Source organism: Megascapheus bottae, chromosome 37 (assembly GCF_031878675.1).
Source record: "Megascapheus bottae isolate mThoBot1 chromosome 37, mThoBot2.hap1, whole genome shotgun sequence".
Taxonomy (NCBI): Eukaryota; Metazoa; Chordata; class Mammalia; order Rodentia; family Geomyidae; genus Megascapheus; species Megascapheus bottae.
The window spans coordinates 895094-922614 of record NC_143545.1 but is presented as its reverse complement, the minus strand read 5'-3'; the positions used below and the strand labels follow the sequence as shown (position 1 = coordinate 922614).

At 50.0% G+C, this 27521-nt stretch overlaps 2 protein-coding genes across 2 annotated transcripts in view; both read left to right on the top strand.

Moving 5' to 3' along the window:
- The window catches only part of Wnk1 (WNK lysine deficient protein kinase 1), an 83022-nt gene that overhangs the window by 50490 nt on the left and 5011 nt on the right, over positions 1–27521 (top strand). Inside the window, exons 9-27 of the mRNA XM_090325303.1 lie at positions 4481–4564; positions 5555–5686; positions 7531–7977; positions 8658–8939; positions 9825–9907; positions 9991–10153; positions 10826–10942; positions 11747–11920; positions 12131–12188; positions 12303–12425; positions 13113–14536; positions 16791–16874; positions 20002–20079; positions 20575–20635; positions 21822–21886; positions 23723–24369; positions 25109–25311; positions 25826–26020; positions 26662–26754. Of these exons, the coding sequence (XP_090181429.1) occupies positions 4481–4564; positions 5555–5686; positions 7531–7977; positions 8658–8939; positions 9825–9907; positions 9991–10153; positions 10826–10942; positions 11747–11920; positions 12131–12188; positions 12303–12425; positions 13113–14536; positions 16791–16874; positions 20002–20079; positions 20575–20635; positions 21822–21886; positions 23723–24369; positions 25109–25311; positions 25826–26020; positions 26662–26754 (4513 nt within the window). The remainder of the gene's footprint in view (positions 1–4480; positions 4565–5554; positions 5687–7530; positions 7978–8657; positions 8940–9824; positions 9908–9990; positions 10154–10825; positions 10943–11746; positions 11921–12130; positions 12189–12302; positions 12426–13112; positions 14537–16790; positions 16875–20001; positions 20080–20574; positions 20636–21821; positions 21887–23722; positions 24370–25108; positions 25312–25825; positions 26021–26661; positions 26755–27521) is intronic.
- Positions 883–3032, top strand: LOC150041945 (uncharacterized). The gene has a single exon (XM_090325302.1). It carries the CDS (start codon positions 1244–1246, stop codon positions 2543–2545), a length of 1302 nt encoding a protein of 433 aa, XP_090181428.1. The 5' UTR covers positions 883–1243; the 3' UTR covers positions 2546–3032.

The window sequence follows — 27521 nt, the reverse complement described above, 5'->3', positions numbered from 1 at the left end:
AAAGTCTGTGATTTTCTTTTAATTGCCTTAAGTTCTGTGGGACCTTGCTACTGCTTTTCCAGACAGAATAAATTAATAATCCCAACTAGCAATCCCAGTCTTCAGACAAAATTTAGTATGTTTGACTATATATAATGTTATGTGGATTTAGGGCACACCTTGAATAAACAGCAGTAAAATGAACATTGATTTGAAATCAAAATCTTATTTTTTTAAAGCTATTTTGACCGAGCCACTTTGTTTACGTGGCAGGAGTCTTCTCTAATCCACTCTCCTTAAAAGGAGTCATGGTAGTGCATTATTATAGTTGTTCCTAGAAGCAAAGTACTTGTCAATCAAACGGGCCGATCTTTTTATTAACCATTTCACCTGTTGTAGACACTTGCTATCGTGGCCTTCAACCCTAATATTGGTCGGAAAAGTAGATTTCTGGTAATTGACATTTGAAACCTGTTTCACATAGTAGCAAAGCTCTTTTGTTTTTCCCATAGTAATAAAATGTCAAGTTTAAGATAGGAAGAGAAATTACCTTTCTGTTCTTTTTGGCTAATTTTGAGGCCGAGTGTAGCTATGTATCCCAGGCTAGCCTGGCGCTCAAAAATCCCCCTGCCTCAGCCTCTAGAATGCTGGGGCGACAGGGAGGGGCGTCCCTCCCTACTGGCTCATTTGTCTTTTACAGTCTACCAAAAATCTCCTGAGATTTCTAGTGTTGGGGTTTGAATTCCAGGCCAGAGTTTGCTAGGCAAGTGCTCTACCACTTGAGCCCCACTTCCGGCCCCCCTGATTTCTGTTTAGAAGACACTTTATCAGTTAATGAAAAATACTTTTTTTAACAGCTCAGGGTAGTAAGAATGTAGAGTAAGGAAGCAGCACAGTAAAAAACATTGGGCTTATTACCTTTTATTGATCATTATCTTTTAAAAGCTTTAAGAGCAGACAGTAAATAATTTTAAGTCAACTAGAATAAGCACGTAAGAAGTTTAGTCTTCAAGTCAGGAAAGTTGCAGAAAAGCAGTTCTTATCTGATGCAAAGAATCCCACAGACTGATTTATTGGCCCTGGATGTATTTAATGGGTTTCTGATTTTGCACATAATTTCCAAAAGCCTCGTTACTTCTTCGTGAGCGTTGGTGTAACCAGTTCACAGGGTTACACAGAACTGTCCAGTTGTGCATGTCTGTTGTACTTTCTCATATGAGTGTATGAATTACTTGTCTTATTCGTGTTGATACAGCCTCAGTCCATGGCGCATCCGTGTGGGGGGACCCCAACATACCCAGAATCTCAGATATTGTTCCCAACTATTCATGAACGTCCAGTTTCTTTTTCACCACCTCCCACCTGTCCACCGAAAGTAGCCATTTCCCAGCGGCGCAAGAGTACCTCCTTCCTGGAAGCCCAAACTCGCCACTTCCAGCCCCTGCTGAGGACGGCTGGCCAGACGCTCCTTCCACCGGGGGGCAGCCCGCCTCACTGGACGCCAGAGGCTGTGGTCATGCTGGGTACCGCAGCCAGCAGAGTCCCTGGAGAGCTGTGTGAGTTACAGGTCCTTCCCGCCTTCGAGCCACCACCGGTGTACAGTGACCCTAGACCGGGCCTGGTTCTTCCAGAGGACGCCCACTACTTCATTCCTCAGGACACCGTGTATCTAGCCGGGGTCCACTACCAGGCCCAGGTGGCAGAGCTGTATGAGGGCATTTCGTACAGCTCACCAGTGCTTTCCACTTCTACGAAGCAGACTCCTGAACAGAAGCCAGTGCAAGGGGGCCCTGCCCCAAGTTCTGTCTTGGAATTTCCTCCCGGACAGGCTTTCCTGGTAGGACACCTTCAGAGTTTGAGGTTAGAGTCTGCGTTGAGTTCAGCCTCGCCCCTGTCTAGTACTTCTGCACCCACCAGTAGCGATGCTGCCTGTCTGAAATTCCACCCTGTCTTTATTCCTCACTCTGCACCAGCTGTGCTGACCCAGAGCAGCGAGGGCAGAAGCAGCTGTGTATTTGAATTTCACACCCAAGCAGCAAGCTCCTTGTCAGAAGGAGGTGGCATTTTGCCTCAGCGTGTTTACCAAGATTTCCAGGTTGCAGTGGACTCGGGTCAGGAAGAAGGGTCTTCGCAGTCGGTTGGATTGCACAGCCACTGGCAGCCTGTGACTGAGCAGCGAAGCCACCGTGTCCCTGAGCTGACCATTTCTGTGGAAGAGCCTAGTGGACAGAACTGGCTGATAGGAAGCCCAGAATATTCCAGTGACTCTTCCCAAATCACTTCTTCAGACCCCAGTGATTTCCAGTCACCTCCCCCCACCGGAGGGACTGCTGCACATCCGGGCTCTGACGTCTCACTGTCCTTTATCCGTCTGACGCCTCAGACAGCGTTCCAGGAGCCCCCACTTTTCTTCTGTTTCCCCCAAGGAGCCACATCGCAGCAGGTCTTTCCTGCCTCGGTTTCCTCAGGAGGATCTGCACCCCACCCACAGGTTATAGGAGAACTTCTGCCATCACTACCCTGTCGTGAGCCCTTGCACTCCATATTCCTACCCTCGTTTCCCTGAATTGTCTTCAGAAGAATAATTTTTTAATAGTTTCTCTATCTTTTGGAGGTTAGAACTTTCTTTTTAAAGAACAAATTATGGAGGCAGAGGCTGCCTGATTTGCCTGCTCGAGTTAGTCACCATTATCCATGACCACTGTCCCCCCTATAAATGGAATTTCCAATTAGTTTTGACAGCACAGTTGTCTGTAATGAAAGGCTGATTGAACATTGGTCATCTATAAGGTTGTACTAAAGTAAAATACTCTCTAAAAAAATTTTATAGAAAAAACATGAAATAAAAAAAAAGTAACTATAAAAAGGAAGTGGAAAAGTGAAAACTTTTTAGGATACTAGTTAAGAGTACAGATTTTTCATTTGTGTAGAGGATGTAAGAGATAGTAAAAGAATACATGTTACGAGCTGGACATATTAACAAATGAATGCCGTTTTGAAATAGCTTGAAAACAAGTTACTATGTTTTAAATGCCTAGATAATTAACCCAGAAAATTAGGGCTGATTCTGATTTCAGTAATTAAGTTAGAATGAGTATATTTTTATTTTTATTTTGTTGGTTGTGGATCTTGAACTCTGGGCCTAGATGCTGTCCCTAAGCTCTTCAGCTCAAGGCTAATACTCTGCCACTTTGAGCCAAGCGCCAGTTCTGAGTGGTTATTTGGGCTGGCTTTGAACCATAATCCTCAGATCTCCGCCTTCTGAGTAGCTAGGATGACAGGCGGGAGGCACCAAGCATTTGGCTATTTTTATTTTTTTTTGCTTGAAGAATTTAGGATATTGTGAGGTCAGCCATGCTTTCTCCAGTTTCAGTTGTGTGTAAGCATACGTGCTCACGATGCAAAGAAAGTCCAGAGTAAGACGCCCAGGGCCAAAGAGGTCAGCGTTGACATTTCGTGTGTTCCTTTGACGTGTATCAATTATATATGGAGGCTACACGAGAGAGTAGACAGTTGAATGTCATTTGAATTTTCCATATATTCTTTCTTATAAAGTAGTGTGTGTTTTTCCTGCTTTCTTCCCATTCTCTCCAACAAAGGCACACACAACTTCAGCAATGTACACCAAGTATCAGAAGCGAAAAGATGCTGAAACTTGACTCCCTGGGCATTCTGTAGACTCAGGGCCCGCTGTGCTCTCCAGCCATTCTTTAAGCTTTCCAAAGCAAAATTTCAAGTGCCAATTAGAGGACTTAGGCTGCTGCAAATGTGATCCAGAGCCTCCCCTCCTCCACATTGAATCGGACCTCTCATCGATTTCCTCTTTGTAAATGTCTGTCCGGCCCTTTCTCTGTCCTTGTAATCCCTGCCTTGAGCTCGGGAGCCTCCGGTCCACGGTCCCGAGACTCAGCTCTGTTGAGGGCCGGTTGGGTAGTTGTGGGTGGTGGTGATCCTGGTCCTGGCCTCTGCCTGCCAGGCGTTTAGCAGATGCCGACGCCGCCTCCGGTGGTGACTCCGGGACAGCAACAGCTCTAGATGCTGTCACGAGTGCCCCGGCTGACAGCTGTGCCCTGTCGGGAAGCCAAGTGCTGCCTGGTTGGCTGTTTTTGACTACAAAACGAAAAAGTAATTCCTGAGGTACTAACAAGACATAGCAAAAAGAACCAAGGGCATCCTCAAATCCCCTTTATCCTTTTTTTTTTTTTTCCATTCATAGTTTAGTAAAACTGTTGTAATGATTTTATCATGGATCTGACAAGCTAAAGTTTAAACTACTAGCTGATGTCCAAAACAGGATGGGGTTAATAGGTTCCATGATCTTGATCTGGACTTGCCTCCCAGAGCCATGCCAGGAAAGTGCCCCAGGTGCTCTTACTCAAAGTAATGTTTCGCTTCGGTTAAGCAGACATCTCGAGCTTAAGCAGGTATTGCAGAAAACCTGATCTGTATACCCTTGCCTTAAGTTTTGCTCTTATGTGTCATGTCTGTTTCTTGCCTTTAGGCACAGGGACAGAGCCAGAGCCAGCCATCCTCCAGTAGCTTGGCAGGGGCTCCGTCTTCCCAACCCATCCAGCATCCTCAGCAGGTGAGAGCAATATATTGCCGAGATAAATGGCTAAGTTTCTGAAAAGGAAATAGATATAATTCCTTTTAATTATGTGGGGTATGTGGGGTAAGGTGTCAGATTTTATCATGAGTGAGACACATCGAGTACCACCTAAGGAACAGCTCCTCCAGGGCAGTGGTTTAAGAACGCCGTACACTTCAGAACTCCCTGGAAGTACTGCTTCTCACCCAACATGCGGACGAGCAAGCGGCAGTGATGCTTCTCAGTTGTTGTGAAGAAGTTCCTAAAATGTTGGTTTTTACATTCCTTTACTCTCTTCTGGATTTCATACCCTGAGAGTCAAGCAAGCCCACCAAGACAGACGAGATAGATTTGTTCTCAAACAACCTCACTGGTGCTCTCGCCATGGGAATGCCGTACATGTTGATGCTGGTGTTATTTCTGTTTTACGGATGCAAAAGCAGAGAGACCTGGAGATGGTTGAGGAACCTAACTCAACCTAAAGTTTGCAAGAAGTGCACATAGTTTGAATCTGCATATTGTGTGGTGCCATAACTCACCCAGTTAACGATACCTATTTAGGCCCTCTGTATCCTGAGCAGCAGGGGGTCAGTGGAAGGTGGGGTAGGAAAGAGTTATTTAGATAGAGTATTTCAGTGTCTTTGCAAACACCTACTGTTGAGGTAAGAGCAATATTGGGTCAGTAAAACGGTGTCTCAAGACTTGAAACTGTTAACTGTTCAGAGGAAAATTAGGTGAGGGGACGGGGATTGTGGGTCCTACTTAGCGCCATCATAAAGGGAATGGATGAATTTATGTTTTTGCATGATTTGCTGAAATTACCATCATGTACAGGCTTTCATTAAACCCACTATTCCTGATTTGAAATGGAACTGAATTATTAGCTGAGCTTAGTGGTCTGGAGTCCAGCTGCTTGAGAGGCTGAGGGCTGAAGAGTCGAGACCCAGGAGCTCAAACCCGAACCGCTCACTTTTATTCTTGCCACAGGGAATTCAGCAGACAGCCCCTCCTCAACAGGCTGCACAGTATCCCCTTCCGGCACACGTGGCCCCGTCCAGTGAGGCTGCTCCCGCCCCGCCAGCCAGCCAGCCTCAACCTCAAGCGCCAGCTGGAAAGCAGGTAACCACTGCATTTCTGCAGAAGGGGTGCTGTGGCTCAGTGGCAGAGTGCTAGCCTTGAGCAAAGCGTTCAAGGACAGTGCGCAGCCCTGAGTTCAAACCCCAGGACTGGCAAAGGGGGGGGGGCGAGGAAGGGAGAGAATATCACTGCATCTACACATATGTATCCAGATACATGCTGACAGAGTGACGATTCAGTGTAAAGTAGAAGCCACAAAACTAGTGGGTAAAATACAGATGATTCTGTAATCCATCTCGTCTCGGCCTGCGTGGACATCTCAGCCTGGCAGCTGAGCTGGTTCCATGTCAACAGTCATCCCTGTTAGCTTCCTCACTGCCCCACATATCTGAGGAAGACACAGCAAGGATGGTTAGTATTGGCTTGCAGGTTCAGGGGGTTTTCAGTCCATCCGTGCCCTGCTGGCTTCATTGCTTTAGGCCCATGACCATTCAGGAACATCATGGAGGAAAGCCGTTCACCTGGGGCCCGCCAGCGAAGATGAGAAGCCAGGCCCAAGATTCGCCCTTCGTGGGCATGCACCCAGCAACCCCCTTCCTCATGCTAGAGTTAGACGAGTCTGTTGGAATCTTGAATCTGTTTATGGAGTAAGCCATGGATGAGGGCCTGATTAGGTCAGAGCCATTCATGATCTGTCTAGTTATCTCTGGAAACACACACCCTTTCCAGCTCCCTGAGTATCTCTCAGTGCAGCCAAATTGACTACCACTATTCCCTCTGAAGGCTGGGATATGAGTCCTGGCTGTTGCCTGCCTGGCAAGCATAAGGCCCTAATTTGCAATAGGAAACACGTCTGGCTGTGCACAGTGGCTCAGGCTCGTGATGTCAGTGCTCAGAGGTGGAGGCAGGAGTCCGGGCTAAATACTGTGAGCAAAGAAAAGAAGGGAAACCAAGGCTGACGAGCACAATCGGTGGGACCTCCTTAGAGTTTCCAAGTAGCAGAGTATTTTTATTGTCTAAGTCGTCCTTTAAACCCCACGAAAAGTATTATGCAAGAGGAAATGTTTTTCTGAATAGCCCATTTCAGTTTTACCTGGGTTTATATGTACTCAGACGCCCTTCTGAGATCTCAGGTGTGACCGTAGCAATATAGCAATGTACTCCCCTCGTACACTGCACCACTAGGCACATACCGGCTCGTCAAGTGTAAGGCATTTCCCAAATGTTAAAGTGATCGGGCCCAGTGAAATAGGGTACTGGCACTTCATAGAGCTGTGTTAGACTTAGTAACTGAGAAGACTGCAGAGCCTGGAATCCTATCTACTTAGGAGGCTGGGATCTAACAGTCAAGATTCAGTAGCCAGCCTGGGGAAGGAAAGTCTGCGAGTCTCTTACCTTGTCAGTGAATGACAGAAAACCAGAAGTGGTGCTGTGGCTCAAAGCAGTGGAGTGCTAGCTTTAAGCAAAAGAACTCAGGGATAGGGCCCGGGCCTTGAGTTCAAGCCCCACAACTGACCTCTTCCCCCTCCCCCAGAAAAAAAAAATAAAAAAGCTCTGAGAAGATAAAGATAGATGAGGTCTTGATTCCACTGGAGGAGGTCCACTTGAATTTCCTTGAGTGCGGTAAAAGTAGCCGTGGATCTCGTGACAAGGCATCCTGGAGATAAGCACGACAAGGCCTCGGCTGTAGAAAGATCCTCCTCTGTGGTCCAAGCCGGCACGCGTCTCCCGCTTCCCTTTCTCTGTGCTTCCACGGCATGTTAACTTACACTAATGGGTGCAGGGTTTTGTTGGGGTTGTTTTCCTTCTTTTTGGCTAATACATACATCTTGGCTTTTGGCATCCTTGCTTTTAAAAAAGACTTTTGTTTTTCTTTACCTTCCCAGCTTCCAGTTTCCCAGCCAGTACCAACTATTCAAGGCGAACCTCAGATCCCAGTTGCAACACAACCCTCAGTTGTTCCAGTCCACTCTGGTGCTCACTTCCTCCCTGTGGGACAGCCCCTCCCCACTTCCTTACTCTCACAGTACCCCGTGCCCCAGATCCCCTTACCAACTCCTCATGTGTCTACGGCTCAGACAGGCTTCTCACCTCTCCCCATCACAATGGCAGCCGGCACTAACCAGCCTCTGCTCACCTTGGCTTCGTCTGCTACGGCAGCCTCTGTCCCAGGGGGACCCGGGGTGGTTCCAGCCCTTCTGCAGCCTGCCACCCAGCTGCCAGGTCAGGTTCACCCACCGCTCCTGCAGCCGGCAGTGCCATCCCTGGGAACACCAGCCAGCCTCGCACACGCTGCTGAGGCTCCGCTTCCCTCTGGAGACGCTCTCTTGCAGGTATTTTGTGAGCAGGCCCAGCCGAGGGCACTGGAGGGTTTCTCCACTAGCGGAGCCTAAAGAGCTTGAAGATCCTTTAGCTGAGAGTCAGAGTAACAATAGCAAGGCTTGCTGGCCTCCACTAGAGAAGCTGAAATGGTAAAACCTGAGAGGACGCGTGGATGCTTGTTGGCTCCTCTCCATTTTCCTGAAGGTGCAGCTTGAAAAGCTATTCTGTGAATATTCAATGTTACTGCACACACACGTACACACATGCATATACACGCACTCACGTTAAGGATGAGTGGGGCTAAACAGCTTAAGCAGTATGATACTACAAAAAATGGATTTAGCCTTAGAGGCTCAGCATTCCACAATATGACGGCATGACATTTCACATTCTTCCGCACAAGAGTCAGAAAGCAGATCATCGTTTTAGAAGGATGTAAGTCGCTAAGTCCTATTTAATCTCCAGGAAAGGAGGAGCAGCAGCTCTTAGAGTATCTCTGTAGAACGTTGCCCTCCACACTGCATCGAGTCTGCTGTCTGGTTTGGAGAAGGATCTTCAGGCATTCTTTAGGTCCTCAGTGAGAGCGGGCTGCTGTTCTTTGCTGGGTGCCTTTTGTGTGTGTGTGCACGTCTTACTGAGTGCGGACTTGCTGTCCTGGCCTGCACTAACACCTTCCTCGTTTCTGTCACAGGGCTTCCCACCTCGACTGCCACCACAGTACCCAGGAGATTCAAACCTTGCTCCCTCTTCCACCGTGGCTTCTGTTTGCACCCACTCTGCAGCCCTAGCCCCTCCCATGCCTACAGAAGCGCTGGCTGCACCAGGGTACTTTCCGCCAGCGGTGCAGCCTTTTGTGGAACCAAATCTTTTGGCTCCTGTGGGCGGTGTAGGCGGACAGGTTCAAGTGTCCCAGCCAGCAGTGAGTTTAGTACAACCACCCCCTACTACGTCCTCCCAGCAAGCAGTTCTGGAGGTAAATAGAACTACTGCATGTTTGTATCTAAAATCTATCCATCGGGGCCGGGAGTGTGGCCTAGTGGTAGAGTGCTTGCCTAGCATGCACGAAGACCCGGGTTCAATTCCTCCGTACCACATACATAGAAAAAAGCCAGAAGTGGTGCTGTGGCTCAAGTGGTAGAGCTCTAGCCTTGAGAAAATCCAAGGACAGTGCTCAGGCCCTGAGCTCAAGCCCAGGACTGGCCAAAAACAACAACAACAACAACAAAAACCCCCATATCTGTCTCCATGGGCTCAGAATGACAGAAGGAAGAGCATAGGCCTCTCTGGCATCACTCCTTTGGAGACCATGCCAGACTAACTTCTGAATGAATTTTTCTTACAGCAGAATGAAATGCCAATGTGGGGGCCTTGTTGCCACTGGCTGTTCTGTTGGGAAGTGAGTTTGCCTTGGAGAAGGTTCACCCTGGTAGCACTTGACTTGTCTAGCTAGTACTTTAGCCATGGGTCTGGTCCTTCCACACGCTGCCCTGGCAGTCGTGACAGTGTCCCCCTGCTGTGCTGCCAGCAGGCGTGTTGGCCCTACTAAGAGAAAGGGCTGACTTCGTGCTTTGCACTTTGCTCTGCCTGCCCTTTTGCACACTCTGGTAAGATGCTGGCCGCATGGCAAGTCGTAGCTTCACAGTGCCTAGCAGTTGAGTGGCTGGCCTCACACCGCGCAGTCTGTACCGGAGACTGGCTTTAGAAACCTGCTTTGGGATCTCCAGGACACCATCTCTACATGTGGAATTTGAAATATTACTAGTAAACTTACTGCTTCTAGGACCTAGGGGAGGTGAAGAGGAAAAGGGCAAAGGGATCTGGTTTGGGGTTTTGAATGCATGATCCTTTCTGTTCGCAGAACCCGCAAGCTCCCCCGGAGCCGGTTCCAGTCCCGCAGCCACCGCACACCCAGCCTGTTCCTCTGGTTTCCGCTGTAGACAGGTGTGTACAACCAGTCCTCCTCGGCTGGCGTGTAAAACCCTGTGCGGCTCAGACTGTTCACTGAAATTCTTTTCCCTCCACAGCGCACACTCAGATGTGGCCTCAGGCATGAGTGATGGCAGCGAGAACGCCCCCTCCTCCGGGGGGAGGCACGAGGGCAGAACGACGAAGCGGCACTGCCGGAAGTCCGTACGGAGTCGCTCCCGGCACGAAAAGACGTCCCGCCCCAAACTGAGGATTTTGAACGTAAGTGCTGCTGATAACACTTCTGCCTAATCCACACAGGCTCTTGAAAAAAGCTTAGAAAAAAGTGAAAATGAGCCAGGCATAAAGCCCCAGCTTTGATGCGAAGGCAGGAAGATTGTGGGTTTGAGGCCAGCCTGAATTATAGACAGCTAGGTCTTGCCCACCACCTGGCACCGTGGCTCAAGCCTACCTACCCAGGAGGCTGAGATCTGAGGATCGAGGTTCAAAGCCAGCCCTAGCACAAAAGGACCTGAGACTCTTTATCTCCAATTAACCTCTAGAAAATGGGAAGTGGGACTTGGCTCAAGGGTAGGGTGGTAGCCTTGAGTTGAAGAGCTCAGGGACAGCGCACCCAGGCCCAGTTCAAGCCCCATGACCCATCCCCCCAAAAATAATTGTTTGTATGTATGTATGTATGTATGTATGTATATCTTGTTACAAAAAAAAAAAATTGTACCTTCCAGAGCTGTGGCAGGGACAGCAATTGATGGATCACATTTCAACAATTTGTGTGGCTATTGGTTTTTAGTTGTGTAAATGTGGTGGCTTGATGGATGTTTAGGGCCCCCTGCTCTCCCAGGTGTTACCGAATGCTGTGTGACTCTTTGTGTATTTGGAAAATTACAGGTTCAGGTCTTCTGAAATGAAGTTCCTTTTCCTTTTTCTCTCTAGGTTTCAAATAAAGGAGACCGGGTCGTGGAGTGTCAGTTAGAGACCCATAATCGAAAAATGGTTACCTTCAAATTTGACCTGGATGGCGACAACCCGGAGGAGATTGCCACGATTATGGTATGTGTACGTGTGACTGTGGAGCCCGAGATTCTTGGGGTGTGCACTCCTGACATGCAGCCCTAGACTCCTCTCTCGCTGTCCTGTGGAGGTCGTCCTCCACCCGGCTTGAGGTTAACAGGTGGCTTTATCTAGGATGTACCTTAAGTAAATGCTGTCCTCATTTTTTTTTTGGGGGGGGGGTGGGTCATGGGGCTTCAACTCTGGGCCTGGGCGCTGTCCCTGAGCTCTTCAGCTCAAGGCTACCACCCCACCCTTGAGCCACAGCCTGACTTCTGGTTCTCTGCTGGTTCATTGGAGATAAGAGTCTCCTGGACGTTAGTGCCGGGGCTGGCTTTCAACCATGGTCCTCAGGTCTCAGCCTCCTGTGTAGCCAGGATTCCCACGTGAGCCACTGAGCCCACCTCTGGCCTTCTTCAAAGCAGATTGTAGTAGCTCCTACCCGTAGTCCTAGCCACTTGAGAGGTGGGCGTTGGAAAGGTCATGGCAAAGGCCATCCCAGAGGAGAAACTCACGAGCCCTCCCCCTGGCTAGTGGCATCCTAGAGGGATGGGAGCTGGGGTGCAGGAGGTGTGTTCTGGCCTAGGCAGACAAGGGTGGGGCAGTAGCTCAAATGACGGCGCACCTACCTCGCATAGCTCAAGACCCCAAGTTCAAACCCCACCATCACAGAACAGGAAGAAGAGCAAACCTGAGTACCAGCAGTAGTGACATTAAATGCCAATGGAAACATAGTTGATGTTCAGAACGGGTTCAAGTCCTACACGTTGTAGTTGAGAGCGGGCCACGACATTTGCTTTACAGGTGAACAACGACTTTATTCTTGCCATCGAAAGAGAGTCGTTTGTGGCTCAAGTGCGAGAGATCATCGAGAAAGCTGACGAGATGCTGAGCGAGGACGTGAGCGTGGAGCCCGAGGGGGACCGGGGGCTGGAGAGTCTGCAGGGCAAGGACGACTTTGGCTTCTCGGGTTCTCAGGTGGGTGCGCCGCTCCCCGTGGAGACGGACGAACTTTGTCTCCTCAGAACCTGACTGCAGTGCTGAGCTGCCCTGGGCCGGGTCCACTGCGGGCGCCTCGCCCCATCACGGGGAGCAGCCCGGCCTTCCTTTCTGTTCACATGGTGGCGTGCTTTGCCTAATCATGGAGATTGCGTTTGAGAATGAATTTATTACTTTTATCTGTTGTAGAAATTGGAAGGAGAGTTCAAACAACCCACTCCTGTGTCTTCCATGCCCCAGCAAATAGGTGAATTTTTCTTTGACTTAAGAAGTTGTGTACGCCAATAGTGAATCTTGATGCTTACCGTGAGGGCAGTGCATGCAATCATGCAACTAAGTGGCTTTGTTTCGTTTTGTCCAGGGGTTCCTACCAGTTCATTAACTCAAGTTGTGCATTCTGCGGGAAGACGGTTTATCGTGAGCCCTGTGCCCGAAAGTCGATTAAGAGAATCAAAAGTTTTCAGCAGTGAAATAGCAGATACGGGTAAGGCTTGACGCTGCCCCTGTTTCAGTATCTACAGCATCTCTGCTGTGATAGAAGCTGATCATCAAGGGACCAGGAGCATAGCCTAGTGGCAGAGAACTTGCCTAGCAGGCATGAAGCCCTGGGTTGGAGTCCCTGGTACCATATTCACAGAAAAGGCTAGAAGTCTAGAAGTGGTGCTGTGCCTCAAGTGGCAGAGCACTAGCCTTGAGAAAGCTCAAGAACAGTGCTCTGTCCCTGAGTTCAAGCCCCAGGACTACTCACCTCCTCTCTCCCCCTTCCCCCCCAAAAAAAAGATAGTAGAGAAATTGAGGTTATAAAAATGAGTTAGATATATGGCGGAAGGAAATAGACAACCAACAGAGAGGATTAAAGAAGAAGGCAAGAAGGTTATTGGGACATACTGGAAATAACATATATGGTAGATGTTTCAGTGTGAGTTTCTGCATTTAGCGTTCTTGTGTCTCCAGATTCATGCTTACGTAGCTTTGCAATGTTAGAGCATGTCATTTCAGTCAGTTTTTTAACTTGCTGATATGTGACTGTTGGTGATGGATTGAAAAAATGATTCATGGGACAGGGCTTCCACTCTGTCCTTCGAAAATGGAATGTAGGTACGCATGTGCCATACACCTTCTGGATGTGCATCCCATGTTACAGCTGTGTGCGTCTGACTTTCCTCTGCAGTTGCTGCCTCGACATCTCAGGGTCCTGGGGTGAACCTGTCTCACTCTGCCTCGTCCCTTAGCCTCCAGCAGGCCTTTTCTGAGCTCAGACATGCCCAGATGTCCGAAGGACCCAGTACGGCACCACCAGACTTCAGTGTCACGGGCCCAGTGTTTCCTCCATTCGTGGGGAGCGTGCCCGCAGGCGCGGCCACAGCTGCCACGGCCACAGCCGCCACCACACTCCCGGCGGCAGTCCCAGTAACCAGCAGCCCTCTTAATGACACTTCCACCTTGGTCACTCAGTCTGAAGTCACCGTGCCCACAGACAAAGGAATTGCCAGAGGCCCCACCAGCACAGGTGTGGCTACTTCCGGTGGTCTCCCCGTGCCACCCGCGTCCGAGCCACCAGTGCTGTCCGGCCTGGTGTCCAGCAGCACAGTACCCGCGGTGGTCTCCGTGTCTGCAGCAGCGCAGCCTGTGCAGACCCCCGCCTCTGGGAGCGGGGTTGCCGGTACGGGCGCCTCTCCGTCCGTGACAATCTCGCCCGCTGTGACCACTGCCGTGGGCAGTGCCAGTGCCCCGGGCACGGTGCCTCCAGCCGCGATCCTGCAGCAGGCCAGCGGGGGTACTGCGGGGGTGGCTGCCGTGGCGGCTTCCGCCCCGTGCCCCAGCGTCGCTCCGCAGCCGGCCCTGCAGCTCAGCAGCAGCTCCTCAGCTCCGGCGCTGGCCGAGACGGTGGTGGTCAGCGCCCACTCCCTGGACAAGACGTCGCACAGCAGCACAGCTGGCTTGGCTGGGCCCTTCCCTGCACCATACTCCTCCTCCTCCCTGGGGACAGCGGCGGCCAGCTCTGCTGCTGTGCACCCCATGGTCCTCCCGTCTGCTGTGGCTCCGACACCCACGTGTACCCCTCTGCTACCGCAAGTGCCAAGCGTTCCCCCCCTGCTCCAGCCCACCACCAGCGTGCCAGCCGTGCAGCAGACGCTCATCCACGGCCAGCCCCAGCCAGCCCCGCTGCCCAACCAGCCGCACACGCACTGTCCAGAAGTGGACGCCGACACCCAGCCCAAGGCTCCCGGGATCGACGACATAAAGACTCTGGAGGAGAAGCTGCGGTCTCTCTTCAGCGAGCACGGCTCGTCGGGGCCCCAGCACGCTCCCGTCTCGCTGGAGACATCCCTGGTGGTAGAGGCCACGGCCACGCCAGGCGTCCCCACCACCGCTGTCGCCCCAAGCAAACTCATGACATCTACGACCAGCACCTGCCTACCACCAGCCAGCCTGCCGTTGGGAGCAGCTGGTTTGCCACTCACGCCAGCGGGCACAGTGGGCACACCTGGGCAGGTGTCTACCCCCAGCAGCTACGTGTCAGCCCCAGTCAGCGCTGCCTCAGGAACGAAACCTGGGACGACGCCCCCAAAGCCTCCTTTCACCAGGACTCCGGTAAGCTTTCCCGACTGGACTATGGCGTTGGCCTGAGTGTCCCGTCCTCGCCCTCCCCCAGCAGACGCCGCCAGCAAGTCGGCTTTGCAGAGTAGAATGGCAGGTCTAAAGGCCCCTAACACGTATGAGTCAGTCAGCCTTAAACCAACTGTAGTGCCAAGGGTACCTGGACTTTGAACTCAGCACTTTCCCTTTTCTGACGTATGGCAGGATCTCAAGATTTTCATCGTCCAGGCCAGGTAGGGTGTGTGAGCCTGTCGCCAGGGTCGTGGTGAGAGCAGCTCAGCTGCTTCACTTCGGGCTGGGTAACTTGGAAAGAGATAAGTGACGCGCATGGAGTTTCTAGTTCTGCTGGTAGAGCTGGAAACCCACTCCACCCTCTCCAGACTCCAGACACAGCAAGGATGTAGTTCATCCTGCAGAGATGTGAAAACCTTTTTACATTACAGTAAATACCATCGCAATGGAAAACATTGCAAGCCAAAAAAGCTCTGGACGCACTTACTGGGCTCTGACGTTGTAGCTTTGCGACATGGACCTGTGCAGTGTCGGTCGTGAGAACTCTGTGACAGCGTGACAGACAGGCAGAGCCCAGCCCAGCTCCCTGCCCCTCCCAGCACCCAAAGGCTGTCCTTCCGTGTGCGGCTAGCTGGGACCGAGACCCAAACTCACCCACCGGTGAGCTGCCACGTCCCCTCAGCCAGGAGGATTGCCTAAGCGCAGAAGGCCACTATTGCTAGACCCCACTGCAAACAGGCGTTAAAGCTAAGACGTAGGCTCTGCTGAATGCAGTTTTGCACCATCCTGCGTTGAGAAAATTTTCAAGTTGAGCCACTGTAAGTCAGGGCATCGTGTATAAAGTCTTTTTGCAGGTAGGAGAGAAATGGCTTGATGGTATTACATTTATTCTATGCCATTCGTTTTTGCTTTTTTTCTTTCTTTCTTTCTTTCTTTTTAGAAACCATAACTAGCATTTATTACTGCATGTTTTTCACCATTCTCCCATGTCTTTCATGGGAGTGACCTCATTTAATCTTCATGACAGCTAAGTAGGTTCAAATGTATTCTCATCTTTCCAGTGATGGAATGGAGTCTCGGAGAATTAAGTCATACAGCTAGCAAATGTCAAATGTAAGTCAAAGCAGTCATGTTGCAGAACACTTAACATTCTGCTGCCTCTCCCCTCTCAGTGGCAAATGTAGGCACATCCAAGAGTAAATATTGCGTTACCATTCTTCTCAGGTAGAATTAAGCAAAAGGTGAGAAAGCCATCTATTCAGGCCCCTCTTTTCTTCCTGGATATGCCATTTCTTTTTATATCTGTGTATTGATTATTTTAAACCAACCTTTGTTTTCTCTTCAAGGTCTTTTTTTCTTGTCAAAATGTGTTTTTTTTTAATCCTTTTTTTTTTTTTTTTTGCCAGTCCTGGGGCTGGCACTCAGGGACTGAACACTGTCCTTGAGCTTTCTCAAGGCTAGAGCTCTACCATTTGAGCCACAGCACCACTTTTGGCTTTTTTTCTATGTATGTGGTACCAAGGAATTGAACCCAGGTCTTCATGCATGCTAGGCAAGCACTCTACCACTAGGCCAAACTCCCGGCCCTTTTATCCTGTTTTTTTTGTGCTGGTCCTGAAGCTTGAACTCTGGGCACTGCCCCTGAGCTTCTTTGGCTCAAAGTGCTCCACCACTTGAGCCACAGGGCCACTCTGGCTTTTTCTGAGTAATTTATTGGAGATATAGAGTCTTCATGGACTTTCCTGCCCAGGCTGGCTTTGAAACACAGTCCTTGGCTTCCTGAGTAGTTTGAACCCAGCGCCTAGTTCAAAATTTGATAATTTGGTTGTTTTGAGGCCACAAGAAAGTGGCCTCAAAAATATGTGGCTGCATCCTGGTGGCTCACACCTATAATCCTAGTTACTCAGCAGACTGAGATCTGAGGCTTACACTGGAAGTGGTGCTGTGGTTCAAGGAGTAGGGCAGTAGCCTTGATCCAAAAAAATCTAGGCACATTGCCTAGACCTTGAGTTCAAGCCCCATGACCCCCCAAAAAAAATGAAATCTGGAGTTGAAGATTAGCACTTACAATATACCCACTGGTTTTATCCTTTCCTTAGAACACACCACTGTCACCTGGGTAACAGGTGTGCCTTCACTAGCTGGAGTTTTTTCCGCATTCAGTCTGGTGGTGTGCTCGGTAGTGTGACTGTCTCATCCACTGGTGACTCATGGACTTGAATTCTCTCCGTTGTAGGTGCTGCCAGCGGGTGCTGAACCTGCAGCCGGGGTTCTGTCCTGTGAGCAGCCGCTGCCTTTTCCGGGACCCTCACAAACTCAGGTGCTCTGAGACACTATAGCTTTCTTTCTTTGCCCCCACTTTCCTTCACAGAGCTTGTTTAAATTCTTTGTTGTGTGGTCTTGGCTTCGGGTTGTTTTTGGCTTTGGCTTAGTAACGCCTTTCTTTTAAAACTTTGTAGTTGGGCTTAGTGGTCCACTGTTTGCCTAGCCCGCCTGGAGCCATGGATTCGATTGCTCGATACCATGTACACAGAGAAAGCCGGGAATGGTGCTGTGGCTCAAAGGGTAGAGGGCTAGCCTTGAATAAAAGAAGTTCAGGGCTGGGCACAGTGGCTCACGCCTATAATCTTACCTACTCAGGAGGCTGAGATCTGAGGATCGCGGTTCAAAGCCAGCCGGGCACAAAAGGACCTGAGACTCTTCTCTCCAGTTAACCACCAGAAAGCTGGAAGTGGCTCTGTATCCCCAGGGGTAGGGTGGTAGCCTTGAGCTGAAGAGGTCAGGGATAACACCCAGGCCCAGAGCTCAAGTCCCAGGACTGGCACATACACACAAAAAATACCAACAACTTCGTAGTAGATGACCCAGGGCCCACATCAGGAAGAACCCAATGGGTGGTGGTGGTGTTTAGAATACTGCTTCTAGGGCCGGGAGTGTGGCCTAGTGGTGGAGTGCTTGCCTACCATGCACGAAGACCCAGGTTCAGTTCCTCAGTACCACATAGAAAAAAGCCAGAAGTGGTGCTGTGGTTCAACTGGTAGAGCACTCGCCTTGAGAAAAACCCAAGGACAGCGCTCAGGCCTTGAGCTCAAGTCCAGCACTGGCAAAAAACAAAACAAAACAAAGAATAATATTGCTTCAGGTCATTAGAAAACATTTGAATAGGGCTGGGAGTTCTTGGCCTAGTGGTAGTACTTGCCTGGCATGCATGAAGACCCAGGTTCAATTCCTCACTACCACATAGAAAAAAGCCAAACGTGGTACTGTGGCTCAAATGGTAGAGCTCTAGCACTGAGAAAACCCAAAGATAGTGCTTAGGCCCTGAGCCAGAACCGCCCCCCCCCAAAAAAAATTGAATAATACTTTAACATTTAATACAATGTCAGTAGATTATTAATTCTTTTAATATTCTTCTAATTTTTTTCAACCCGGCCTGACATTTTGTCAAATTCCCTTTTTTTTTTTTTTTTTGGTCAGTTGTGGTTCTTGAACTCAGGGCCTGGGCGCCGTCCCTGAGCTCTTCAGCTCAAGGCTTCAGCCCTGCCACTTCCGGTTTCTAGTGGTTAATTAGAGATAAGAGTCTCGTGAATGTTGGTGCTGCCCAGGCTGGCTTTGAGCCTTGATCCTCAGATCTCCGCCTCCTGACGAGCTGGGATGACAGGCGCGAGCCCCCATGCCCGGCTGTGGAATTTGTTTTTGGTGGTGGTGGGACTTGAACTCAGTGACTAGGTGCTTGGCTAGCATGCTGCAACTTGAGCCACAGCAGCAATTCTAGTTTGAGCTGAGAAAGTTGCTTAGTTAGAAAGGAGAAGCACAGGTCAGGTGTGGTGTATAGCAGTCATCCTTGTAGTAACTTCCACATAAACCTCAAAGGAAGTGTCTTTTTTTTTTTTTAAATAATTTTTTATTGTAATTAGTAAAAGGGTTACATGATATTTGCCAGATAGAAGGTGCATTAATTCACATACATTGATACCCTTCCACATGTCTTGGTAGCCATCACCCTCCCCCCCACCCACCACCCACCCCCCATCTTGGTTTTCCCCCCTTTCCCTATCAAGTTTCAGATAACCAAATACAAATAAATCCAATATATCAGATAACAAAGTGAGATACTGTAACAATATGAGATACCCAAGAGACAGCAAAGGACATGAAAGATAACATAGTAGATTAAGGACAACAATCATTCATTATATGGCTTTTGTTTCAATATCCTGGAGGTCCTTTCAATTAGCTTCACATTATATGGCCTTATATATCAAGGTTTTGCTCTATTGCAGATCTCTGCTAGTAGAGCCCAAGGTTTCTACTGGTTATGACAAATGAGGGAAACCATTGAGCCTAAGTTCCCTTGAGTCTGGCTTAGGAAGTTTATTTCTTTTACTAAGCAGTCATATGCAGTTACATGCTGACCAAGATTAGATAGAAATCCCACACTCTGGTGAACTCGACCATCGCGTTACTACTCATAGGGGTCTGAGAGGAGCCGTGTGATCCCCTGCTCACACCCCCGGGGTACTGGACTCCTCGCTTCATTTGCTCACCGGCCCCTCACTAACACTGTACTTCAGCTCCCGTATGGGAAGTTTGTTGGGAATCCATGAACAGGTGACTCACTAGTAAGCTTTAAAACGGAATTAGGAATAAGAAGAGATTTGAGAAGCTTAGTTTGAACTTAGCCCCACTTCCTTGATCCCAGTCCAGAGAACATACATGGAGGGATAATTCCCGGTAGAGAACTCACTCTCCTGGCCTTCTGACGTAGGTGGGAGAGAGAAGGGGAGTACGTTGTAGAAGTTGAGAAATGAGGCTTTGATTCGTTGCTTGTTTCTAACTAGAAACGTACTTTCAGCTGGCCTGCGCCCTCTGCTCTGGAGACAGTCTAGGCTAGGGAAAGACAGTCGAAAGGGCTGCCGGGGTTTCCCAAGTGGCAAAGTACCTGCCCAGCACGCTGGAGGCTCTTAAGTGGAGATCCTTCTGGTACCCCAGTGGGCCATTAGCCACCACCACTCCCCTGTGCCCGGAAAGGAGCTGCGGCGAGTTCAAGTGTGGAGAGAAATAGGGAAGGGAAGGCAGTGATGCCTGCATATTCAGAAAGACACATCAGTGTTGAGCCACCTGAAAGCCAGCCACCGAAGAGGAGGCAGAGTGTGGGGGGAGGACAGTGAAAGGGGAAGAAGATTAAAGTACCAATAAGTGTAGAGCACTTGCCTACCAACCACAAGGCCCGCAGGTCAAACCCCAGGCTTGCTGTGAAAACACAGATGTCACTGAATGACTCTGTCACGGCATGTAGACTTGGGGAACATCAAGATGTTAGGCTACATTTTAGCATATGGAATCTTGTGTTTTGTAGGGATGCACAATTCTGTTACAATCCACAGAACTGTGTAACTAAGCTCCGGAGGTATAGTTACGTAAACTGCATCTCTCTGCCTTTCCAGCAGCCTCTAGAGGACCTTGATGCCCAGCTGAGGAGAACACTTAGTCCAGAGAGCCTCACGGTGACATCTGCAGGAGGGGTGAGTGCTTGTCCCCCCACTCTCTTCCTACCCTGAACACATTACATTTCTCACACCCTGTAGTCTCTCTGTTGTTCCACCCATCAGAAAAGAGGTAGATAAATGAGATATTAACAATGCCTCCATAATGTCTCTGTGGAAAAGATTTTCCTTCTTTTTGTCTTTCCCTTGGCTAAATTACATTGCAGATCAATCCTGTGGATTTTGTGATTATTCTCTGCAGGAGGCTACATTTTGTGTAAATAATATTTGATATAAACTACTTTTCTGTCTGTTCTTTAAGGATTCTATGAGAAAAATTTAAAAGGCAGTACTCAATGTGTCTCACAAGTGATTCTTTAAATCAAACTTGTAAGCAAAAATAAAATTCCCAAAGACACAGTGTTCTTTTATGTATGTCCTACTGCCATTTCACGAAGATCAGAGGGAAAGTGTTGGTGGAAGATGGGGAAGGATGGGCCCTGAAGCTGCTTTGTCTGTGTTTGTATTTTCCAGTCGGTGTCTACGGTGGCTCCAGCAGCAGTTACAGAAGCAGGAGCGCAGGCTCAGAAGGATGGTGAGTGGAGCCTCGTGCATGGCAGTCAGAGTTTGCCGGGTGTTTGGATTTTGTGCTGGTGGAGAATTACAGAATTTTCCATTTCAAAGATGCATTGTGAGAACATGGGTGCCTTTAAGATATGGAAGGACAGTTGTGTGTATTCCATGTCCAACTAGTAACAGATTGAACTTTTTGTTCCTTCATTAACTGCTAGACATCTGAAACATCAGGTAATGATGGTTTCTTATCATAGAAACTTCTTTATTTTCTTGGTAAGGTTTTTGTTACGAGAAGTTAGGAAATGCACACATATTTATGACCACTGGCTTACAAATGGATGTTGGTGGCACGTGCCTGCAAGCTGTCATTGGCAAGGTTGAGGCAAGAGGGTAGGAGTTGATGACTGCCTGGCTATGGTTGACGACAGCTCTGAGCTCCACAGAGGCCCTGAGGTCACCTGACACACAGCTTGCTCGCCTTCTGACACTTAGTAGATAGATGTCCTTGGAAATCTTGAACATATAGTCTTACACAGGTAAGACTCGACTTAATCAGTTGAAACATTTCAAGGCAGTTACATTCTGGATTGGATCTCTCGTGTACAAAGAAATCATTTACAGCCTGCTGCTGGTGGCTCACGCCTGTAATCCTCATTACTCAGGAAGCAGAAAAGTCCCTGAGATTCTTATCCATTGAAAACCAAAAACAGCTTGACCTGGAGCCTGTGGCTCAAGTGGTAGAGTGCTAACCTGGAGCAAGAAAAGCATAGAGGAGGATTACAGCTTGAGGCCCACCCAGGAGAGATGTAGTGAGAGCCATTTCAATCAGTGTGGCGGCATGCATCTGTGAGCCCAGTTACGTGGAGAGGCTGTAGATCAAAGGATCACAGACCTGGTCCGAGACGAAATCAGAGACCCAACCTCAAAAATAGCAGGAAGAAGGGAAACACACGCACACACACACACACACACACACACACACACACACACACACACACACACACACACACACACACACACACACACACACACACACACACACACACACACACACACACACACACACGCGCGGCCAGGGCATGGCTCAAGTAATAGTGAGTTTGTGTAGCAAGTTCACACTCTCGTTTCTCCATTGGGAGAGAAAGCAGTTGATGAGAGTAAAGAGGTGATAATCTATTTTCTTCCTCTCTGTCTTTGTTTCAAAGGCACAGAAGGTTCTGTCCTAGCCAGTAGTTCAGGAGCTGCTGTTCTTAAGATGGGGCGATTTCAGGTAAGACAGTAATTTCTGTGCCTTTGTTTCGCTCTTTGTATATGTAAGATTATCACCTAACCTGTTTAGGACACAGCCGACATCTCTCGTTTTCTTTTATAAACCAGTGCAGCTAGTCCAGTGCCTGTGGCTCGCGCCTGTCATCCTGGCTACTCACAAGGCTGAGATCTGAGCATTGTGGTTTGAAGCCAGTCTGGGCAGGAAAGTCTTTTTTTTGATCTCTAGTGAGCCACCAGAAAGCCAGAAGCAGCCCTGTGGCTCAAGATGGTAGAGTGCTAAAAGAAAAGCTCAGGGACAGCACCCAGGCATGAGTTCAAGCCCCATGGCTGATCAGCACAAAAGGTAGTGCCTCCCGAAGGAGGAAAACAACCTGAGTAGATGTGGGTGTTATCCGGCTAACAAAAGGAGCCCTCAGTGCGGCACGTTGTAGTAATTATGAAATAGCTTTGTTTGAAGTAATAAATACTAATTTTTTTTTAAAGAGAGACAATTTCTAGTCGTAGACAGCAAAGTTAGATTCCCACCTCCCCCCAAGGGTTACTTATTCTAAACTGGCCACTGCCTGTCCTCTCCGGAACGATACTTTACTTTTGTTCATTATCAATTAAATAATTTTGTTGATCGCTGGGTGCTGTCCCCTGAGCTCTTTTACTCTGCTACTGTGAACCACAGGACCCCTTCTGGTTAATTGGACATAAGAGTCCTCAGAGGACTTCTCTGCCCAGGCTTTGAACTGTGATCCTCAGATCTCAGCCTCCTGAGTAGCTAGGATTATGTGAGCCAGTGGCACCCAACTGTTATTTGGACATTTTGGCCATTTCTAATTTGTTTTTCTTTTGCCAGTCCTGGGCTTGAACTCAGGGCCTGAGCACTGTCCTTGGACTTTCTCAAGGCTAGAGCTCTACCACTTGAGCCACAGCACCGCTTCCGCCTTTTCTATATTTGTGGTACCAAGGAATTGAACCCGGGGCTTCTTGCACACTAGGCCAGCACTCTACCACAAGGCCACACTCCCGGCCCTGAAAATCATTTTTAAAACTGCTTGCGTATTCAGGATCCTATGGCTCCCGCCTGTAATCCTAAATATTGAAGAGGCTGAGATCTGAGGATCTGGGTTCAAAGCCGGCCTGGGCACAAAAGTCTGTGAGACTCATCTCCAGTCAGAACAGGAGCAGTGGTTTAAGTGGCAGATCACTAGTCTCAATCAAAAACAGCTCAAGGTGGCACCCAGACCCCGAGATCAAGCCCTAGGACTGTCGCAGCAACTGCTTTCATGACTGCTTGCAAGTTTCACTTGTGAAAACCTGTAGAAGCACAGTTGGTATCTTTTCCTTTGTTGCTGTTGAGGGTCTGAGAGTTCGTAGTTGGCCAAGTTTGAATTTCACACTTTTAGCACCTCCTGGCTGGGTTGTTTCTCGAAGCTGAGCTGCTTCACAAGCGGCCCTCAGCCTTCTTCCAGCAGTGGCGTGTTTTCACTAACGCAGTTGAGTCCCGTGTGTGACCTGGCGTGTGCCGTGGGTCGTCATGCTGGTGCGGGGCTGTCCGTGGACGGTCTCGTTTTCCCAGCATGATCATGATGCCGTGTCACTCCTGATTCTCCCATGCTACTCAGCACCCATTCTTCTCTGTAGTCTGTGGAAAGGCATTCAGCCTGTTTATAGACTGGGGAAGAAACTAATTTTCTTTCTCTTTTTTTAGCAACCCATGCTAGAAATTAACTTTGGGACATTCGTTTTTAATATCTCTCTGTCCTTCTCTCTCTCCCTCTCACTCTGCCCCCCTCCCTTTTCTCCCCCCTACCCCTCTCCCCCCTCTCCCTCCTCCCTTTTAAATCAGGTTTCAGTCGCCACAGATGATGCCCAGAAAGACAGTAGAACCAAGTCAGAAGATGTGAAGTCTGTTCGTTTTGAGTCCAGCACATCGGAGTCCTCGGTGCTGTCCAGTAGTAGCCCAGAGAGCACGCTGGTGAAGCCGGAGCCTGGCGGGGCGCCAGTCCCGGGGGTCCCCTCCGATGTGCCAGACGGTGCTTCTGAAGTGAAGCTGGACGCGGGGCAGCCCACCAGGGTTGGGCGTTTTCAGGTGACGACCACAGCGAGCCAAGTGGGTCGTTTCTCAGTGTCAAGAACTGAGGACAAGATGGCAGAGGCGAGGGAGGAGCCAGCCACCTCTCCTCCGTTCAGAGACTCGGGGCATGCCCCTCTTCCCACCACAACGCCAAAGAAAGACGTGCCGGAGCTGGCCCAGCCTGTGCATCTGAACGGGCCAGCCTCCTCCGACCTGGAGGCTGCCTTTCTCAGCAGGGGCCTGGACGACGGCTCGGGCAGCCCGCGCTCCCCACCGCCCCTGTGTGCCCAGAGCCTGCCCATCCAGAGTCTCAGCCAGAGCCTCAGCAACTCCTTCAACTCCTCCTACATGAGCAGCGACAACGAGTCGGACATTGAAGATGAAGACTTAAAATCAGAGCTGCGGAGACTGCGGGAAAAGTACGTGTGTTTGCTCCTAAAAACCCAGTGGCAGATACGCTGTCGATTGAGCTCTTGCTGCTAAGATGCACTCCACTAGAGTACACCGACATTGTGCTCCCTGAAACAGGCCAGTGTGCAAAAGCTGACGGTACCTGCACAGCCGTAGGCACCTCCTCCCTGTTTACGCCCCACGCCGTCCACGGCCGTGCCGTCTAACCCGTGAATCTAGTAACAGCACTGGGTGTGAGACTGGGCGAGCAGATTTTGTTCATTTTTTTAAGTCAAATCCAGTCAGCGTGTTGCGTTCTCCTGCTCCGCGTGTGGCCTGGAATCATTTTCCCCTAACCTCTTTATCAGCCATTTACCATTGGAATTGGCTTTGGCGGTGGAGCCCGCAGGATGAGTTGACAGTGTGGCTCTCAGGAAAGTGCCGTGACGGAAGGCAGCTTTAAGAATATGCTGACTTTTAGCCCCACACTCGTGGCTCAGACTTGGCATCCTAGCTACTCAGGAGATCTGAGATCCGAGGATGGTGGTTCAAAGCTGGCCGGAGCACTAAAGTTCTTGTGAGACTCTTCTCTCCAGTTAACCACTCAAAACTGGAAGTGGCACTGTGGCTCAGCTGGTAAAGCGCCGCCGTCCGGCACAAAGCGGCTCGGGTACAGTGCCCGGGCCCCGAGTTCAAGCCCCAAACCTTGGCTGAGCCAAGCCACAGGGTTTGCTGAAAACTCTTCTTATGTGTGCTTGTGTTTCCTAGGCACCTTAAGGAGATCCAAGACCTGCAGAGCCGCCAGAAGCAAGAGATCGAGTCCTTGTACACCAAGCTGGGCAAGGCACCCCCGGCCGTTATCATCCCCCCCGCAGCCCCGCTGTCAGGGAGGAGACGGCGGCCCACCAAGAGCAAAGGCAGCAAATCCAGCCGCAGCAGCTCGCTGGGGAACAAGAGCCCGCAGCTCTCAGGTGAGCCAAGACGGGGTCTCGCGAGCTTTTCCGGGGCTGCTGTCTCGCCTCTGCGGAAAATACAGACAGGGCGGGCGGGACTCGGGACCGTGCTGCTTCCTCCCAGTAACTGACTCCAGGTCACACCTGCAGCTGGAACAAGTGTCCACAAATACTCCACAGACGCTGGATTTCAGGTCTGATTTAAGGAAGCTTGCAAAGCTCATCTGTCATCTCTGGTATCTGACCCGATCGTGTTTACACCAGGATCAAATGGGCCAAAACGCCAGCTTATAGCTATGTAAATTGGGGTTCGTGGATTCGCACAGAGCACAGTCTTACTCACCTCACACCTGTGTGTCCTAGCTGTGGAAAGCCTCGAGACTCTCGTTCCTCCCGCACATGTGTCAGGAATTCACCCCGCCTGGTTTACCGGCCTTTGACCCGTCATGAGTTACTCAGTGGTGTAAATAGAAGGCGTCAGAGCCACGCCCTGCGGGGCACCTGTCTCTCATGGCGCTTCATCTGTTGGCAGGTAACCTGTCTGGGCAGAGTGGGGCGTCAGCCTTGCACCCGCAGCAGACCCTGCACCCCGCTGGCAACCCCTCAGAGCCCGGGCACAGCCAGTTGCTCCAGCCGCTCAAACCGTCACCCTCCACTGACAACCTCTACTCGGCCTTCACCAGTGACGGTGCCATTTCTGTACCAAGCCTTTCTGCTCCAGGTCAAGGTAAAAACACCACAGCAGCCATCGCCTTCCAGAAGCATTAGAGATTTTGCCATGCCTGATGAGTGACTTTTTGTCACCAGCTCATGAGAGCCCAGCCCGTGTGTGTGCAGTGAGGGGCTCTGGCTCTGAGCCGTCAGATGGAATTGGTTCTTTGCAGGGATTATAGGCAGAGACTTCCTGGACCACCTTCTAAGGGGGTTCTAGCAATTTGTAGAAACTAAGGCATTTTCTTAACCATTCTCCATTCTAATGGTGTAAATGAGCTAGTGTACGGAGAGCTGATTGTGCCATCATCCTCCACAGTGGAGGTCACCGAAGACATCCTGCAGTTTCTAGGAGCATGGAGTTGGGTGTCTGGATGGGAAAGAATGAAAAAATAGCATGTCTTTGCCACAGTTGTGTAGAGCTTAGCAGCAGGTTGTCGTGTGTGCCAGGTGAATGTGTTTGGTTGACCAGCGCAGCACAGAAGCGGGGTGTCGGCTGTGCGGGTGGAGGGCCTGAGGCTGAGGGTGTTTGCTGCTCGGTACTGACCGCCCGGGGCTTTGTCTGTGTGCCATCTGAGTGCCTTCACTGCGCCAGCCTCCAGTTTCTAACATCTCGTAGTTGTGTTCTGTCTCTCTCTCCGTTTCCCCTCCTCACAGGCTGTGCGAAGTTTAACTGTGCGTCTGAGCAGGTGACGTTCAAGCCTGGTGGCAGGAGGACCCGATTTCTGAGTACGCCCTGCTTGGCTCTTTGTGTGTAACACCTTTATCCTTCCTCCCCCCTGGTTTTCCGCTGCTTTGGGGTCTGACGTGTCACGCAGTCCCTTTTCATTGTCTCGTCCGGCACCTACTCGGTGGCTAGGCTGACTACTCGTCCCCTCAGAAGTTTGGGTCCCGGGTTCACTGGTCCAAGCTGTAGACAGGACCGCGGTGTCCTGGGTCCCAGCCCTGGCGCTGCTGGGTGTCCGCAGGCCACCTGGCAGGGAGGCCTTGGCGCTGGCTCCTGGGGTCCTTAGAGCAAAATGGACCTTTTCTTTCCAGATGAGTTGAAACCTTTTTTTGCTCGTTTGATATTCTTCTTCTCATTTCATTTGCTCATACTGTCCCAATGCAAAGACGGGAGGGCCTGGTGTCCATGGCACTCACTCGTGAACCCAGCTACCCAGAAGGCTGAGGGTCAAAGCTCAAAGCCAGCCTGGGCAGGAAAGTGTGTGAGACTCCTGCTTCCAATTAACCACCAAAAGTTAGAGGTACGTAGGGACGTTGCTCAGGTGGTAGAGTGCTAGCTAGCTTTAAGGCGAAAGGAAGCCCAGGAATAGCCCAAGACCTGAGTTCAAATCCCAGAACCAGCAAAAAAGAAAAAAGATGCTAAGAGTCGGGCGGGGGAGGGTTGTTTGTTTTTGTTTTTGGCTCCTCGCACCACTATTTGCCTCTACCCCTGGGAGATTAGTAACTCCAAATGAGGCTTTTAGTGTGCTTTTCCTGAAAGAGCACTTATCCTATTAAAGACCAAAGCCCGT

What these genes read in the sequence shown, in the direction of transcription:
- LOC150041945 (XM_090325302.1), top strand. Translation starts at nt 1,244, where the DNA reads ATGGCGCATCCGTGTGGGGGGACCCCAACATACCCAGAATCTCAGATA.